At 25.9% G+C, this 19519-nt stretch overlaps 1 protein-coding gene across 4 annotated transcripts in view; it reads left to right on the plus strand.

Annotated features, from left to right (window-relative positions):
* The first annotated feature begins 229 nt into the window (after positions 1-229).
* The window catches only part of LOC107453990 (phagosome assembly factor 1), a 30660-nt gene continuing 11370 nt past the window's right edge, over positions 230-19519 (plus strand). Inside the window, exons 1-9 of one of the 4 annotated variants that reach the window (XM_043040785.2) lie at positions 245-480; positions 4567-4649; positions 4755-4838; positions 5570-5613; positions 8093-8172; positions 9687-9764; positions 13813-13892; positions 15616-15713; positions 18374-18486. In XM_043040785.2, coding sequence (XP_042896719.1) covers positions 417-480; positions 4567-4649; positions 4755-4838; positions 5570-5613; positions 8093-8172; positions 9687-9764; positions 13813-13892; positions 15616-15713; positions 18374-18486 — 724 coding nt within the window. In that variant the 5' untranslated portion in view covers positions 245-416. Of the gene's footprint in view, positions 481-502; positions 663-4566; positions 4650-4754; positions 4839-5569; positions 5614-8092; positions 8173-9686; positions 9765-13812; positions 13893-15615; positions 15714-18373; positions 18487-19519 lie in introns of those variants that run through there. The other 3 variants (XM_043040786.2, XM_043040787.2, XM_043040789.2) reach the window with 3 other exon arrangements.

The raw sequence follows: 19519 nt of genomic DNA on the forward strand, positions 1-19519 counted from the left end.
TAATATCCAGAAATAACAAGTCACAAGAACGATTTTTTTTGGTGACGAATTAGAATTAAAAAAAAATACATAAGTCGGAATTCTGGAAAACACTGTGACCTATACCATTTTAATCAACACAATTCAATATGTTCTCGATTATCAACTTGTATATTTTTTTTGTGATCAATGTTTACTAACATAACCGCGTGGTTACCTCTTTTCAAAATAACACTCGTCTGCGCATGTCAACTTGCATCCCTGCATTCATTGGCTGGCCTTGTTGACACCAGATACAGCGATGTAAGATGGCGATGCAAGAAAGTCTATGTGGTAATTGTTAATGTTTTGTTTCGAATTTCAATGTTTCAAAAACTCATCCATAACAATGAATAGATGATAATTACGGACTTAACTATTGCCGTAAAATATTAAGAATGTTGGAATTGGAAGTGGTGCCCGAACGATCACTTGGCAATGAACAATGGGAGCTGGTTTTAGGTAAGACTTTGTTTTGAAAATAACCATTGCGCACAGCTGACATTGTATCGTCACCTGCATAATATTGTCAGCTGTACTGTACTTCGCAGTGGTACTATTCTAAAGATTCTTAAAATGAAATATATTTTTTTAAGACGTAGTATTCTATGATAACTGCGCATGCAGCTCATTTTGTATAAAATGTAAATAAATAGTCTTTGTTTATGTACTGAATTTTCATGTGTCTGTACTGTATGTTTACTTTCATGCTGTATCTAAATGAAGAACTTAATACACTTGCCTTAATGCTTAAAAAAATTGTAAATAAATATGAACCTTCATTTATAACTCGTACCCCTGTCATTAAATAATACTGTCTCAGTATATTTATTTATTTCTTGTTGCTATGGGTAAATAAATTAGTTTATTGTTCATGTAATTAAATGACTTATATTTATTGATTAATTAATTTGTTCCGGGAAATAACGAAAATCTATATTTTTGCTTTTAAAAATAATAGATTTTAATAAAAAAACAGTATTGTTAATTAAAAAGCTTAATACTTTTAAATTAATTTGTTAAAAAAATAGTTTTTACGAAATTATTAATTTTTGTTTAATTTAAATCATTGGATTTTTTTTAAATGTGTAGTTGAAAGTTATACATGTCTACTATGTTTTACAGTGTTAATTAAAATTATGAAATAATCTTAAAAAATATTTAAAACAAATAATTGAATTTTTTTAATTTTTTTTGTCAGATAAATTAATGTATTGAATGATTAATAATTTTTTTTAAATTTATTTATATTTACTTTAATATTTATAAAAAATATGTTTAAAGTATTTCTGGAACCATTTAAAATGATCATAATTTTTTACATGGTTAAATACACCCACAAAAAATAAATAAATAAAAGAATTGATAAAAAAAATAAAGTAAAGAAGATATTATTAGTTCTCTTAAAGGATAATTAGTTATGTATTTCTAACTAATTGTTTTCTATTCAGAAGTGTGTTATTTACTTGAATGTTTTTTGTTAACCAAAAAATGAAATATTCCAATGCAATAATGCTTATTGCATAATGCATAGCTGTTTTTATGCTGTAAATTTTGTACCAGTCTGCCACAGAATGTAAAAAGTAACCGGATGCATAGTTATATAATTAAAAGGAAATAATTAGCAATAAAAATAATTTTATTACTTTATAATCAAGAATAATAATTTTTTGTTGCTATTATTATCGAATTTAGACATTTTTATTTTTAGTATGTATTCTACTGTAGTTTTTTCTTCTTTTTTAATGTCATGCCTTTTTCCCAAAGTTATTAGATTTATAATTTAGTTTGTATTGTCTTTTTTTTTCTTTTTCTTTTTTGAAAATTCATGTTTTTAAAATTAAACTCCCTAGCAAAAAATAGAAATAGTTTGAATTGCATAAGCTTCAAAATTGAACTGCTTAATGACTCAGAGCTATATATATATTTATATACCCACACAATGATGTCATTACATGAGGATAATGCAATAACATGCTCTGTAGGATGAAAATAACAAAAGATGAAAAGCAGGAAAATTTCTATTGCCTCTTTTATCACATTTTATGAGTCACTGACATCTGTAAGATACTCTTTAGGATAAATATAGAAAATGCTTTAAATGACGTATTTTCTTCTCTCACTTAATTTCTTGAAGAAATATTTATCTAATGACGTAAATCTAGAGATTTTAAATAACATTTCTTTTTAGAATTTTGCAGATGACTGGATAGTAATTCTTGTAATTAATTTTTTAATGTAACTATTACTACCATATAATTATTACTAAACCATAATCAACATTATTTGCTCTTTGATGTAAATGGGACAATTGTCTGTCCCTTTTATAAATTTTTTTTTCCTCGCACTCTAATTATAAGTAGTATAAGCAAAAATATATTTTAGTACTTTTCATTCATAAAACACAGTTGAATTGTTACTAGAAAAAATCTGTTTGATTATCAGAATTATATTTGTACTAAATATGAAATCCAAAAAAAAAAGTTACAATTTTTTTTTTCTCAATTCACACCCAAAAGTTTATCAATAATTGATTTCGTGAATTAAATAATGATGAATAACTATTTCTCTTAGATTTTAATAAATGTAAACAAGTGCGAATTTGAAAAATTATTGTTTGGAAGTGAGTTGGGTTAGGTAGATAATACCTTTAATACAGAAAAGGACAATGGTGTTTTATGCTGTATTTCCTAACCATAAATTATTAACGTGCTAAATTTAATATTTTTTTACTTATTTTGATTTAAAATAATACAAAATAATGAAAAAGTAAGTGAAATGTTTTTTTTAAAAAAAACTCTGCTTCTAACGGTTATTCTATAATATTGTTGCAGCATTATTAGCTCTAAATAACTGACAGTTGAAATAATATAATAATTATCAGATTTGTCAGTGAAAAAAATAAAGACCTATAATATTTAATTAGAAAATTACAAAAAAAAGCACATTATTCCTAGAAATATTATCCCATGTTGGACAAAATCATTATGGTCATAAGTTGTTTTAAGTTATTTGGTTGAGAATTATTATTATATTTTAAATAGTAAAGTAATTAATTTTAAAGATTAATTTTTGTAAATCTGTATTATCTGTAATTTTAAATAAGAAGTGTTTGCACTCACATTTTATATTTTTCTTCAAGAATGTGTCTATCCCCCAAATCATAACTTTGAAATTAAAACTGATATTAAAGATGCAGCTGGAAGCAAATTGCATTAAAAAACATTTTATTGTAAAATATTTGCAACTCAAGTGGAAGAAATGGTTTATCTTATATTTTTTACAAAAATAACAATTGTATTGCCATTTATAGCAATTTCAGGTTTACTATGTTTTGACAAATCAACAGCGTGAAAAATAAATTCTCTCCGAGAGTTATTACACAGTGAAGATGAGACATTCTGTGGAAAAACATTTCCTTTCTTTGCTCAAAACGGTTTTTTATCCTAATCAGCATTTATGGAAAAAAACCGTTTTCCCTCCATGGTCTGCAATTTCCCCCTCTTTTTTTTGTATATTAGTTGTGCCACATTTTTTTTTAACTCATAGTTTGTCTTCATTTTTTAAAATTATCACCATTGACATAACTAGGTTGTAGTCAGGTCTAATCTATAATTTTAATTGATCATTCTAGAAAGATTTGATTTCACAATTTCATTTTTGCACTACTAATAAAAAAAATTGCTGTGTAAATACATAATTTATTTAGGACAGATTATTGTCTTGACCCACCCTACAAGACTTTTTTAGTTATGCTATATTTTGTTGCAAGTTAAGAAAAGACCATTACGGTATAGGATTTAAGTAATCATCCGCTACTGCATATAGTTCTGTTTTATTTAGCTATCAAATTATACAATTATGCTTTCAAAACAATATTAAAGCTTTTAAAAGTTAAACTTATTGGACAGAAATTTAATTCATGCTACTTCTTATAAGAAAAAAGAAGGCCTTTCTACCTTGTTTCAAAACTTGGGGATGTTGATATTCTTTCGCGCTTGGAGCTTGGCATCCATTTAGCTTGCACTTAGATGTAAACAGGCTCTCTCCATAGCGATAATGTTTTTTTTCTTAACTTGCAACAGAGTATAGTGAGCATTATCAGGGGTGTATGTAGGCCGAATTTACTACCGTTTAGCGGTACCTTCACAAATTCAACTTAAGGAAAAACGGTAGTTTCACAAAATACTTTTCCTTAAAATTTTATTTTTGTATCCCTTAAGAAACGATAAATCGTTATTTTTACCATGTTGTGTTGATTTTTCAATATAATTTTTAATTTTTCACAAATTATGTCTAAATTTTCACAAAATAGGTACCTCTCAGAAAAACCTAGACCGACCCCTGATTATTCTTGGATAACTCTCAAATGTTTTTAGTTATAAAATAGGACTTATTCTTTCGGTTTTTTAAATTATTGAAATTCCGCTGTACTTTAAAAAAAATTATAACGTAAGCATATGTGTTTATTATCTTTTTACTGATTTTTTTAAAAAAATACTCTGTATTGTTTTAACATTTTCTGTTTTCTTTCAAATATATTTTTAGGAATGGCATTTAGCCAAGTTGTTCATATTTTGCAGCAGCAATTTCAGTCCATAAAAAATGTACAAGTTCTTTATAGTGAATTGGTGAGTTTGATCTCAAATTTTGTAGAAAATATTATTGTTAATCAATTTTTTTTGATCTACAATTTATCTTTGCCTTCCTTACAATATATTTTTGTCTTATCTTAGAATCCTTTGGTAATGGATTTGGTAATTAACTTATCTCAAGATGGCATTCGATTAATATTTGATCCTCTTTCACAGAGATTGAAGGTAAAAAATTTCAATATTTATTTCAGTTAAATAATATAATTTTTGTTACTAATTTTATTTCTATAAAAGTTGGAAAAGGGTGAAACGTAGATTTTATTTTTTAATTTATGAAATTTATGTATAAATTTGTATAATAAAAGAAAATGATAAATTATAATTAAAATATTTTGCTTTATTTCTGAATTTATTTAAATTTTTAAAGCAATAAAATGTTCCCTTTTTTTTCCTTAAAAAAAGGACTTCCATTCAATTATTTTGTCCTTACTTACTGTTAATAAGCAAACAGGAAATTTTAAGAATTTTTAAGCAATAAAGTTAAAAAAAATTTCTAATATTTAATATTGATTTCTTTAAATTATTTTTATTTGTATTTACTATCAAATTACATTCGTACAAAAAACTAGAATAAATTTTTTCCTTGCTAATATTTATATATTTTACTCTTAATTCTGTTAAGGTGAAAGAAAAAAAATTCTGTAAAAAAGGAAAGGAAGAAAAGAAAACCATCTTTTTTTTTACTTAAAAAGTTTTTAAAAAGATTTTTTTTCTTTTTATCAATTTTTTTTTTACAAAAAATTCATAAACTTGTATCTGACACAGATATTAGCGTCAGTTAAAGATATTTATTTCTATACACTTAAAGTATTAAAATACATTTGATTTCACCCATTAAATGATTATGTTCAATTGCAATTTTTTGTATAACTTTTTATTTTTTTATTTTTTTACAGATTATTGAAGTTTATTGTATGACCAAAACCAAACTGAAATATTGGTACGTCATGTTATTTCACTCTTAGTATTTTTTAATATTTCTTTAACAATGTTATTACTTTTAAATATATTTATATTTTTTCGGCATATTTTTGTGCTTTAAATTAATGTTTTGTTTACAAAAACTGAAATGTAAATACCTTTCATGAAATTTAAATACTTTTCATGAAACGTAAATATTATTGTGCTAAGAACATGCATTTAGTTTTGTTTTTTAAATGAAATTTCTGCTAAAAAAACATTTAAAATATTGCAAAAAGTTTTTAAAGTTTATTGTCAAAAACAACAGTATTTGATTTGTATGAAGTTCAAATATGTTAGATTGCATTGAAGATAATCAACTTGTTTATGCAAATTGTTATTGCGATGGAATTTCTGCTAAAAAAAAGAACATTGCAAACATTTCTAAAAGCTTATGAAGATGACTATCAGAAACAGCAGATTTTAATTAATATAAAAAGTTCAAAAATGATAGAGATTCCATAGAAGATAATCAGTTTTCTTGTAAGTTATCCACTTTGATCAAAGATCAACAGCAAATTAATATTTTTTTGATCATCGCTTGACAATAAAAGATATTATAGAACAAGTACTTAAGTCGTTTGGTTCCTTCCAAACAAATTTAAATGAACATAACGTTGTGACTTGTCATGCCTCAATTTGTTTCAAGAGCTTTGCATGTTTTTTTTCCTAAACATGTTCAAGATCTAGAGCAATGCTCTCTCTTGGCAATTCCTTTTTAAAGCTCATATTCCAAGTTGTGAAACTTGAATCTGTGTTTAAGATACAAAAAAAGTTCATAAATCAATTGCAAGCAATTGAAATGTGAAGCAAAACTGAAAGCACCCTTTCAAAGTCATTCAAAAATCGACTGTTTTGTTCTGTTTGTTGTTATGAAATCTTACCAACTGGCCAGGTAGTCAGTAAATATGTTGTGCGTTATTTGGATCAAGCAATTCCTCGAAACCACTTGAAATGTTTCAAGAAAACTCATGGTTTTTATGAAAGTCGTGAAATAACATGCCTTCTCACACTGCAGGTATTATTTTTCAATATTAGGCAAAACATTCAACAACTATTGTTCGACAAGCACTGTATTCACCTGATATGGCACTGTAAAACTTTTCTTATTCCTACAGCTGAAATGTCCTCTTCATTTCCTACTTTTTTAACCCAGTTATTTGATAAAAAAGAAAATTTGTTACTAACTCTAAAGGGCTTTCACAAAATTGATCAAAAGGCATGTTTTGATGATTTTAAAATACACAACAGAAGTGTATTGAAGTTGAAGGAGAGTATTTTGAAACAGATAAAATAAGTTTTGACTAAGTAATATTTTTTTTTGCCACCATTTTTTTTCTTCACAATTTCTTTTTTGTTATAACATTGTACATTTAAGGAATCCTTTATGCAGGTAAAAAGTTTTTATAATTAAATAGATATTTTAAACTTTAGTAAAACTAATAGTGAGTGCTCTACAATGAATGAATCAAAAGGAAATAGATTGCTTATATTTGCACAGAAGATCTTCCGAAGAGTTCTTGGTGCAGTAATGAAGAATAATGTGTGTAGAATAAGATTAAACTTTGAGTTACAACAAATTCAGTGACTTTAATATAGTGACATTAATTAAAATTCAGATGAGGAGATAGCTTGGTCATATCTGTAGATATGAAAATGAGAAAATAATTTAAACTTTTTTTTTGTTTGAGAAAATGTAAGCTATAATAACTTTTGAAATTCCAACTCAGTTGTTATTTCAATTAATATAAAAAAATAGTTAACTCAATCGATGTCTTCACGGCTTAAAAGCATTTCTATAGTCAAAATTAATTAAAAGTCCAGCAAAAATAATGCTATATAAAACAATCATTAGATCTGTCTTAACTTATGGATCTGGTCTTTAAATCACAAGCAGACCTGCTTGTTCTTTTTGGGAGAGAAGCTTTGAGAAAAATTTTCAGTGCTATAAATGTGGATGGCTTATGGAGACAACATAGTTTTGAACTATATAGGCTAGTGAAGGAAGCTGATATCAATAAATACATCAAAATAAGTCGCTTAAAGCTTGTGGGTTACATCTGTCAGTTGGACCCTTTTTCATTGATATATAAGATCTTCAATTACAAACCAATGGGAACTAGAATTAGAAGTAAGCCTAAGATCAGATTGCTTGATTGTGTGAAAGAGGACTTGAAAATCCTAAGAATTACTCACTGGAGAATAATTGCAAGGAAAAGAGCAGAATGGAGGACGCTTCTAGGGAAGGCTATGTCCCACAAAGGGTTGTCATGCTGATAAAAGAAGTAAAAAAGAATATGATTTTTGACATTGAGTTTTTATGCCTTTCAGTTTCATACTGTTTTTCAAAGTTATTATATGTAATTAAATTTGAGTTTGAATCTTTCAGTTTTGAACTAATTTTTATAATGCACATGTGTATAATGTTTTTGCTTCTGATAAAAAAATTTTAATTTTAGTGGGAATGTGTTTTGCTCACCAGAGGTACCACCTACATTAGAACAAATTGATCATTCCTTTGGGGCAACACATCCTGGAGGTTTGTTCTTTTATCTCGTGTGTTTTGTCATCTTCACTTCATACTTTACCATAAATTTCATGCAAGAAAAATAGGAATTATTCGCAAAATATTTCAGTTTTGTCTTATTATTATTTTAATCCTTTATTGAAGTTAAAAAAAAAACATTTTTTTTCCTCTCCAAAAAATTGTGAGTTGTTAAAGAAATTTTGTATGTAGCTTTCATTTCACTAAATTATCATCGTATTTTCACCACAAAATATTTCTGTGCATGTGCTAGAATTGTAATACTTAGCTACCATTTAGGTTTATAACACTCTCACATCTTCTACACTTAAAAAAAACAACAGTAAATTGTTTTGTTTTTTACTGTGAAATTTTTTTTTGGGTCACTCTAATTGTTTTATTTAATATTTTCCATTTATGTTTAATGACAATATCAAGTTGATTACATTGACGACAAGATACAAGAATAAAAATGTTTATACAGTAGCTTTCTAATTTTTTATGTATTATGTAAAATGTTAAAAAAATAGTTTCAACATTTTCCTAAATGATTTGTAAGAGCTGAAAAAACAAGGGTACTTTATTTTTTATATCTTAATTTAATGTGTGTGTGTTGTAAGCGTCAAATAAGGCCAGTATTATAGTTAGTGTCAGACAAAAATGTTATGCAAAATTTCTCTATCTTTTAAACTTTATTTTAATTAAAAGAACATAAAAAGTTTAAATGTTTTATTATTTGAAATATACAGTGATAAAATATTTTGTTTTAAGAAATAATAAAAACCCACACTTAATATTTATCACAAAATTTAGTTCAAAAATTTTCATCTTTATTTTGAAATCTTTGTTTTTATCCTTAAAAGATGTGTTGATACTAGATATGATAAGCAAAAAAGATGGGAGGTGACATTTTAAAAGCCTTTTATTTTATGATTTGTACCTTTTTAATTATTTAACTTTATATGAATGATGTCTTAGAATAAATTCGTTCTAAAAAATAATAGATTTAAATCTATAGATCATTTGTTTATTAATGCAGTTATCATTCTTTCAGTAGATTTATTAAAATCTATAAATGTACTTGAAGTATACCTTATTTTAATAGTTATCAATTTGCACTGTCATCCTAGATGATGAGAAATTTTTGAAATGAAAAAGTAATTTTGATTTGCTTACCTGTACTTGAATTGTTCAAATTTGACTCATTATTCTTATCAAAACAATTTTACAATCTAGTCATGAATCATTTAGAATCACCATCGTTAAATGCTATTTGCAAGTTTCTTTATAAACTTTAATCTTTTTTTCCCATGAAAACATTTTTTTAATTTAATTTATTTTATTTGGTTGTTGTTATCACTGAATTATACCATTAGTTTAATATTTCATATTTTAATTTTGTTTCTGCACGTTTAGCTTGTTGCTTTAGTTTTAACAAAAAATGCATGCTTTATTTATATTTAACTTTGAGTCTTTTAAATTAATGCATGCTTTTTTTAATTTTCTTTTGATTGCTGTTTTCATGTTAGGTAGGTCCGTGAGTCATTTTAAAAACCCTTTTGAATTTGCTGAATTTAGAAAACCATGGCTTGCGCATTGGCTTACAGGTATTATTATCCAAAAAATAACTAAATGATACTTTTAATTACATTAATATTAAGTTATGTTTGGTATTGGGTAAATTAAGATAGATTTGTTGATAAAACATGCAGGCCAGCACATATAAAGCAAAAATCGAGGGAAAAAAAATGTTAGCGCTATTACTATTATATGACTCTGATATGTATGTTTAACGCTAGAACTGATAGATCATCATTGAATTTTGTCGTTGTTAAAGTTTAAGTTTATTAAGATGTTTAATTATTAAATAGATTTTTCTGACCATTTATTTAGCTGTTAATTCCCTTTATTAGAAGCTAAAACTGAAAATTTTAAGAATACATGACTTATTAAAAATTTTAAGAATATATGACTTATTAAAAATTTTAGAACATGACTAATAATTAACATTTTGGAATTAATTCGAGTAACATGCGATTCACTTGAGTTTGCTTTTGTTTACATTTTAAAAACTAGTCTAGAATTTTTAGCTAAATGTTTACAAAGAAACTTTTTTAATAAGCTTTCTTTTTAAAGTTATTAGGCACACCAATAGTTTTTGTTTTTGAGATAATAATAGCCTGTTCATTATTGCATTTCAATTTTATACTTAGTTATTATTTTGCTTAAAAAAAGTATGCTCAGTTGATGATTCTAAAGTCCTTTCTAACTAGTGATTCTAGAAATTTAATTTTACGATATTGTTGAGTCTTATACATGAGTTAAATAAACTGTTTGTAGAGTTCAAAAATATGTGCATGAAAAACAAACATTATAGNTAAAAAACAACGTTTCAGGATCAAAATGACTGTCCGCTTCCGGTTACGGGAGTGTCCACTTTGCGGAGAATGTACGTAATGGTTTATTCATGGAAGATTCCCGGGGAATTAAAAATATCTCCGTATTGAGAGGCGTCCGTTTTGCAGGAGTGTCCATAACAGGAGGTTTCACTGTATACGAGTTATTAAAAATTTTAGAATATGACTAATGATAAACATTTTAGAATTAATTCAATTAACATGCGATTCACCTAAGTTTGCTTTTGTTTACATTTTAAAAACTAATCTAGAATTTTTAGCCAAATGTTTACAAAGAAACTTTTTTAATAAGCTTTCTTTTTAAAGTTATTAGACACACCAATAGTATCTGTTTTTGAGATAATAATAGCCTGTTCATTATTGCATTTCAATTTTATACTTAGTTATTATTTTGCTTAAAAAAGTGTGCTAAGTTGGTTCTCCTAAAGCTCTTTCTAACTAGTGATTCTAGAAATTTAATTTCATAATATTGTTGAATCTTATACATGAGTTAAAGAAAAAAAACTTTATATAAAGTTAAAAAATATGTGCATGAAAAACAAACATTATTAAAGTCATTTTATGAAGTTCATAGACTTTTACAAATACTAAAATAACTTTGCAATTTTAAATGTATCTATATTTTCAATCAATATTCAAGATAATTTCTTGAGAATATGAGTAAATTATCTTAAATGAATATTGATTGAAAACATAAATATTTTTAAAATTTGACTGAAAAAAAGAAATAAAGAAAAACCGAAAAAAAGAAAAAAATATTTTAAATGTTTCCAAAAATATAATTTACTATTTTATTAATAATTTGTAAGAAAAATATTATTTTACCATTTACTTAATGAAGATATGATTAATGTTCAATATGAACATTAAATAAAGATCATCAAAATGAAAGTAATTTAATTTTATTAACCATACACTATTTTTACATTGTAGGTACTCTTTTAGAAATTGACAATTTTGTTATTCAATATATTTATACAGGTTACAAATGAAGTTTTAGATCAACGCAACATAAATATTATACATGTTTTAAAATTAGTTTCAATTTGGTGGCATCGCAAAAAATTTTAATGAAAGTCTGTCAGTATAAAAACTGGTCCGAAAAAAATTGTTTGTTAAATCAGCAGTAGTAAGACTATGTAAGTTAAATCAGTAGTAGTATTTAAACAGACTGCTGATTAAATACTTTAGTCACACTGGAACTTCGATGATAGAAATATTAACAATATTTTACAAATCGGGGAAACCATCCTGTTTTATGAACTATCAGTTTGTGATGGATCTGAGAGATTTCCACGTTTGGCATTATCTAGTTGAAGCTGTTAAAAAATACATGATGGCTAGCTAATACCAGAGATGCCAACTTGCTTCAGACAGCAGCTGCGCATTTTTTAGTGGTAATCATTTAATGTATGATTCTTGTCTTAGTAAACACGTTTTATAAGGTTTTTTATTTACCACTACTCCTAACTAATTCAAAGACTTATGTGATAAATCACTTTGTTACGGTTAAGCCGTGTTCAGCTTTTTAAAAAATTGGCTAAATTAACTGATAATCTGCATCTTTTTATTTGTTGTTCTCTACCATATTTTCAAGTATTTTATTGAATTTTGAGCAGTTAATATACTCATACGCAGCTGGCTTGGTTGGCATAGTGTTAAGTGACTAAATACGTATTAACTCAAAATATGACTAACAACATAATTTTGTATTAGGTATGTGGGACATTAAAATATTACAAAAGCTTATTTTCAGCAATTTTGAACTCTCTCCTGAGAGCAAAGATCAGAAAATTGCAAACTCTTTTGTCTCATGCTTGTATAAATTTTTTTCTAATTGTAGTAGTTCCTTAAAATTTAAATAATTTTTTTTAAGATAAAGAGAATTTAATGTTTTATCTAAACTTAGCTCATACTTTTTTTTATCCTTCAAGGGAATGCTATATCATGGAAAAAAGTTTTCGTGGCAAATTCTGTTTTATCTCCATTTAATATATTACAATCTAAAGTTTAGAGGAAAATGAGTTATGCTTAACCTGGAGCAGTGTTCTCCCTAAGCGGTTTTTGATGGACGGCCCACCTTTTTTGTAAAAATAAGCTGCCTTCCCGTAAAAAACACTTGCCTTTTTAATATTTACTCCATTCATATTCCATTGGAAAAAAAATAAACAATTGACTACTTAAATGATTATTACATACTGATAAAATTATCTGTGTTAATAGATTTAATTCTGTCTATTATTACAAATATTTATTTTGTTTGGATTATTCTCAACTGGTTAAATTTGTATAAGTTTCTCTTTTTTGGGGTTGGGGAAATGAGTGATTTTAAAATTATTTTTTAAATAAAAAAATTTTTTTTAAAAAAAATGCACCTTCAAAAGTTTTTGTTTTTATTTATAATTTTCAGTTTAAATTATAGAAAAAAAGCTTTTATGTTTATCAATTAATAATATTTTTTTAACCTTTTTTTGAGGAAAGAAAAAAATTGGGCGCAATGAATGTCTTTAATTGAGCAAGTCTTTAATTATTTTTATAAACTTCAAATTATCTCTTATTTTGATAAGGAGTGGGAATTACTTTTTAAAATAAACACATAAAATAGTATAAGAGGATAATTTAAAATTGTTGAGGATCAAATTCAGTTACCACATAATATTACACTTTTTGATAAATTTTAACGATTCCTAGGGAGAACTTTGCCTGGAGTAAGCCATGAAGTTTAAATGCTGAAAAAAGTGCTTTCAAAATGCAAGCAAATTATTGCAAGATTACTTCCCATTGGGTAATTTTAGAAATCTTGCAATAGTTTGTTTGCATTTTGATGCTTGGAAATTTTTTTTCAGCATTTGAGGCTTTATAGTTCACTGTAGGTTTGCATTTTGATGTTTTGAATTTCTTTTTAGCATTTGAAACTTTATAGTTTACTCTAGGTGTGTCCACGCTCACTTTTCTTGTACTTTAAATTACTTATGTAGGTGAAAGAAAATTTGCCAAGAATGGTTTCTTCCACAGTATAGAATCCTCTTAAATGCTTTTGTAATATTTAAAAAGTCCTATACATCTTTTTTTACTCTGCATGGCCATTAGAGCAGTTTTCTTTGGTTTTGCTTTCCAGTGTATGTTTAATAATCTTCCTAATCCTTAATCTGCATCCACTACTTTAAAAAAGATTCCTTTGAATATGCTGAATTTTCAAGTATTATATATTTATTATTGGACTCTTTACTTTTTTTAGAATATCATTCCTCTCAACAAGTCTTTGTATTAAACTTTCGAGGACTCACTTTTGCATTTGCCATAGATCCCAGTGTGCCAGTAAGTTTTGTAACATGCATTGCATTTCTTATCTTTATTTATTTATTTATTTATTTTTTGTTACTGAAACAAAATAGTTTCTTAGTTGAATTTCTATACAGATTTTGTTTACTTTAGATCAATTTTCATTAAAAAATTATGATAATTATTTTATTTATCTGAAATATAGCTTATAAGATAACAATAAAATGATTAGTAATAAAAAAAATTTAAATAATAAATAAACTTGATTAATCATATTCATTTTGCCAATTGTTAAAATTTATTTGAATTCTTTCAATTTCCTTTACATATTTGAGTAATAGTATAAATTATTGTATAAAGTACGTTAATAAATATATTTATAAATTTCTATTAATAAATTCTATATTAGTTCTAAGTATTTCTTTTTATAAATTATTATATTATTAATAGCATCAATTTTATTATATAGGAATTGCAAATAGTATAAATTACTTTTTATTACTTAAAAGACATAGAGTGGACATTTGGAACAACAGGAGAGTTTCCAATAAACCTCTCAACTTAGCTTTATACTGTTTGTTTTATTTTTATTGTTTTTGTAGTTTATTCTAGCAAACGTCTCTACCGTGCAGTTTTCAAGAGAACTCCTCCAGACTAAAAGTCAGGGGCTGTCTGCTGCTATGGTAACAAGCGAGAGTACATCTCTAATGGGGGTGAAATGAAGGAAAGAAGGCGTTGATTAGTTTATTCACTCCAAGATTAAGACAAAACTATTCACCTCACACATCTATTTGAAGTGGCTTTTTCATGTAACCATAGTACCCGTGACGTGAGACGAATATCTGTAGGAATTCTCCTGAAAGCCGCACTACTCTTAGTTTCATATTGTTCATTTGGTTTTCATTGTTTTTTCCAGCAAACCTCTCCACTACCCTTCATAATGTTATTTTGTTTTCATTGTATATTGTCAGGAAAAAGCTTCAAATTATTTTTTGTCTATCGCTTTTGCCTCCCTGTCTAGTCCTATCCTCTTCCTAGAAATCTATTTTTTTATCAATTAAGGAATTGCAGCATGCTGTAAAAAATCTGTGAAACTTTTATTTTATGTTACAAGTTTTTTTAGAATGTATAAAAAATTGCAATAATTTTCATCTAATTCTGCTGGTATGAAAATTGATGGTACATTGTTTTCAAATTTTGTTGTTCTGTAACATTTTATGTTCTTTTTATTTCATGCTTAGTATTTCTTTGAAAGATATTTTTTTTAAAAATGTTATGTAAACTTTAAATGTGTGAAGAGTTGCTATAATCTCCTACAAAGTAATGAAAACTATTGATACAGTGTTAAGTTCTTAAGTATTGTTGTGTTGGTATGTTGCATATGTATTAAAGGTCATATTAAGGTTTTATTGTATTAGTAATAAAAGACCATATTATAATATTTTATTTGTAGAGTATATATAATCTACTTAATTTTCTTTCCCTGCTAATTTAATAATTTTTTTTATAAATTCTTTTAACATTTTAATTTTTTTTAAAGTCTCATTCAAACAATATATATGATGAAAACCCAAATCTGAAATGAATGAATATTAATTTTGCAATGTCAATGATTTTTACTGCCCTCATATGAATAGAATTATATTTAGTGAATCTGAATTGTATTTCTTGGCTCTCAATTAAAAATTATTTTATTTTGTGAAAATAATATAGCAGTGTTTTATTTCGTTTAGTATTATATTTTCCCTTTTTTTCACAGCCCAGAGTTACACCTGGATTAGGAAGCATTCAGTTTGGGTCATTTCCGATTGTCTCCAAAATGTCTATTTACAGTGGAAATAGTCTTTCAGAAACAAGGTATTTTTATAAAGACACCATTCTCCAATATTTTAATCTTAAAATTAGAAAAAATAAATATAATTAAGTTTTTTTTTTTTATTATGGATTAGTTTGCAACTTTTTCTATCTTAAGAACTCATTTTTTTTTCATGATTTTTAAAATTTATATAAAAATTATTCTTTTCATGTTTTTTAGAGTTACAGAACTCCATATATATTGAAAATGGAATTATTTACACTTTCTTCGGATTAAACGTTTGCTTGAAGTTCACTTTAGAAATATGAAAAAGTTTAACCGACAGTTCTGCATGTAAAAAGTCGTATTTTAATCTGCAGTCTTCTCCACATAGCAAAACTGTTTTTTCCATGTTATTAGATAAGCAAATAGTGTATTGGAGGGAAACATTCTCGCAAATTTGCCCGTTTGCTAAATCGCTTGTGGGTTAAGTTTGACTTTTTTAAATTAATTGAACTAATTGTCAAATTTTAGTAATTTTTTTTAATTAATTTTATTAAATTTTTTGATTAAATTAAATTTTGTTCTTAAATGTTATTTATTTTTCGTATATTTTTTCTTATAAATTGTTACATGGTTCGTTCTTAATTTTTTAGGTAGAGGTTTGCCTCTTTTTCTAGTTTTTGTAAGCTTGGTTGGAAATTTTTTTTTTGCAGTTTAGATCGTCCTGCAGATCATTTTATCCTTTATATTTTCAAGTGTTTCATGGCATCAAACTTTTTAATGATTTTACATAATTCCTAATTTGTTCACCTTTGACGTAAGCCATCCACCTGAGTTCTGCCACAAATACTTCTTTGAATTTTTCTCTCAAAAATTGCGAATGCTTCCTCATCTCATAAGTTATTGCCTTATTATTTTGTTAAATATTCCTTTTTTTTACATTAAATTTGTTTAGTTATTTTTTACTCTCTTTCTTTGTCTCACATTTACAAATTACAGAACAGAACAAAACCTTACTCTTTATTTTAATTTAGGAGCTTTTCAATGTCTTATAATTTACAAAGTTCAATCAGATTTAAATTTGATAAGTTAAAACTCTCGATAAGAACTGTAAAGCTTCCTTAACGTTATGGTTAACATAATTGCCTATAAATATATTTTTACTTGCAAAAATTTTTCCTTCTCCTGTTGCACTACACTCCTAAATTGCATTGACTGATGGGGGTATTACAGATTTTATATGAACTTGAAATTTGCTTCTTGATCCATGATGCTAAATTTCTTATTTTTGATTTAAAAAACAATATTATTAAATGTTGTTCTAATCAGGGTTGGCAGGTTTTTGACATGTGACAGTTTTTGACNCCAAAATGTCTATTTACAGTGGAAATAGTCTTTCAGAAACAAGGTATTTTTATAAAGACACCATTCTCCAATATTTTAATCTCAAAATTAGAAAGATAAATATAATTAAGTTTTTTTTTTGATTATGGATTAGTTTGCAACTTTTTCTATCTTAAGAACTCTTTTTTTTTCTTCATGCTTTTTAAAATTTATATAAAAATTATTCTTTTCATGTTTTTTAGAGTTACAGAACTCTCCATATATATTGAAGATGGGATTATTTACGCTTTCTTCGGATTAAACGTTTGCATGAAGTTCACTTTAGAAATATAAAAAAGTTTAACCCATCGACAGTTCTGCATGTAAAAAGTTGTATTTTAATCCGCAGTCTTCTCCACATAGCAAAACTGTTTTTTCCATGTTATTAGATAAGGAAATAGTGTATTGGAGGGAAACATTCTCGCAAATTTGCCCGTTTGCTAAATCGCTTGTGGGTTAAGTTTGACTGTTTTAAATTAATTGAACTAATTATCAAATTTTAGTAATTTTTTTAATTAATTTTATTAAATTTTTTGATTAAATTAAATTTTGTTCTTAAATGTTATTTATTTTTCATTTATTTTTTCTTATAAATTGTTACGTGGTTAGTTTTTAATTTTTTAGTAAGAGGTTTGCCTCTTTTTATAGTTTTTATAAGCTTAGTTGGAAATAGTTTTTTGCAGTTTAGATCATCCTGCAGATCATTTTATCCTTTATATTTTCAAGTGTTTCATGGCATCAGACTTTTTAATGATTTTACATAATTCCTAATTTGTTCACCTTTGCCGTAAGCCATCCACCTGACTTCTGCCATAAATACTTCTTTGAATTTTTCTCTCAAAAATTGCGAATGCTTCCTCATAAGTTATTGCCTTATTATTTTGTTAAATATTCCTTTTTAAATTTGTTTAGTTATTTTTAACTGTCTTTCTTTGTCTCACATTTACAAATTACAGAACAGAACAAAACCTTACTCTGTATTTTAATGTCGGGACTTTTCAATGCCTTATAATTTACAAAGTTCAATCAGATTTAAATTTGATGAGTTAAAACTCTCGATAAGAGCTGCAAAGCTTCCTTAACGTTATGGTTAACATAATTGTCTATAAATATATTTTTACTTGCAAAAATTTTTCCTTCTCCTGTTGCACTACATTCCTAAATTGCATTGACCGATGGGGGTACTACAGATTTTATATGAACTTCAAATTTGCTTCTTGATCCATGATGCTAAATTTCTTATTTTTGATTTTAAAAACAATATTATTAAATGTTGTTATAAATTCTAATTAATTAGCTTGCAGCATTGTTGTAATAATCCTTTCTCGTATTTCAGGGCTCCATCATTACCAAATAATAGTTTCTGCAACCATTGTTATTTAGAAAACTTAGATGTTTTGAGGGAGGGAGAAGAAACTATTGGTGTTAAGCTGAAAATAATAACAGAAGGTATATTCATGTGTTTCTAAACGTCTATTCTATATTGTCTTAGTTTGTTTTAACTCATTAATGCTAGCACTTCTTTTTTGTATGGATTGTTCTAATAACGCATTATATATTTTCAGCACTCATTTGACATGAATTTCATGTATTCTTTTCTTTTAAATTTTATCAATAGCAACAGTTGCTGAGGGATACTGTATACTCTTTTATTTTCAAGCTAAAATAAAAGAGTCTACAATTTAAAAATAATTTTTATCTTGTATAGGAGTAAGATTTTAAGTTTGCCTAGTTATTTATTAATTTGTATTTTGCAAATAATTTAGTAAATACAGAATGTCAAAACATAGCTTGTATAGGAGAGAGTCGGGTAGCCCCGCTCACTTAAGGAGTATTGCTTATATTTCTGTATAATACTGAGTAATAATCAGCATTTTTGTATGTTTCGATTGTTTTATCATCTAATTCAATAATGCAAAAAGAATAAACCAAAAAAAGAATAGTTAAACTTAAAAAAATAAAAATTAAAAAAAACCCGTTTTTCAGCTCCTTTCAAAATGTGTCGGGTAGCCCTGTCCAGTTATAAAAATTGTGTTTTTTGGCTATTTTTTCAGGTGTAAATGAGAATGACCAATGTATTGACAATAGATAAACCTCATTTATCATTTTTATCACAAAATTATTTTATTTATTACATATTTATATACTTTTAGTGAATTCTATCATTTAATAACAACAAATGTCATACTTTTTATCATTATTAATGTATATTAATATATTATAATATTAATATATATTTATATTAAATATTTAACGAAAATAATTTAATTTAAGTAACAATAATTAATAACAATAGTTGTTTTTCAATATAAACTTATTTGGTTGATCTCTTCTTATAAACTTAATATAAAATACTTCTTATAAAATTACAAATTCACTTTGTATTTTGATTGCATTCAAATGCTTCTGTAGATTGATTCGTTCACAAATAAGTGAAAATAAATAAGTAAGCAAATAGCTTATCATAATATTTATGATTTCT

Source organism: Parasteatoda tepidariorum, chromosome 6, assembly GCF_043381705.1.
Source record: "Parasteatoda tepidariorum isolate YZ-2023 chromosome 6, CAS_Ptep_4.0, whole genome shotgun sequence".
Lineage (NCBI taxonomy): Eukaryota > Metazoa > Arthropoda > Arachnida > Araneae > Theridiidae > Parasteatoda > Parasteatoda tepidariorum.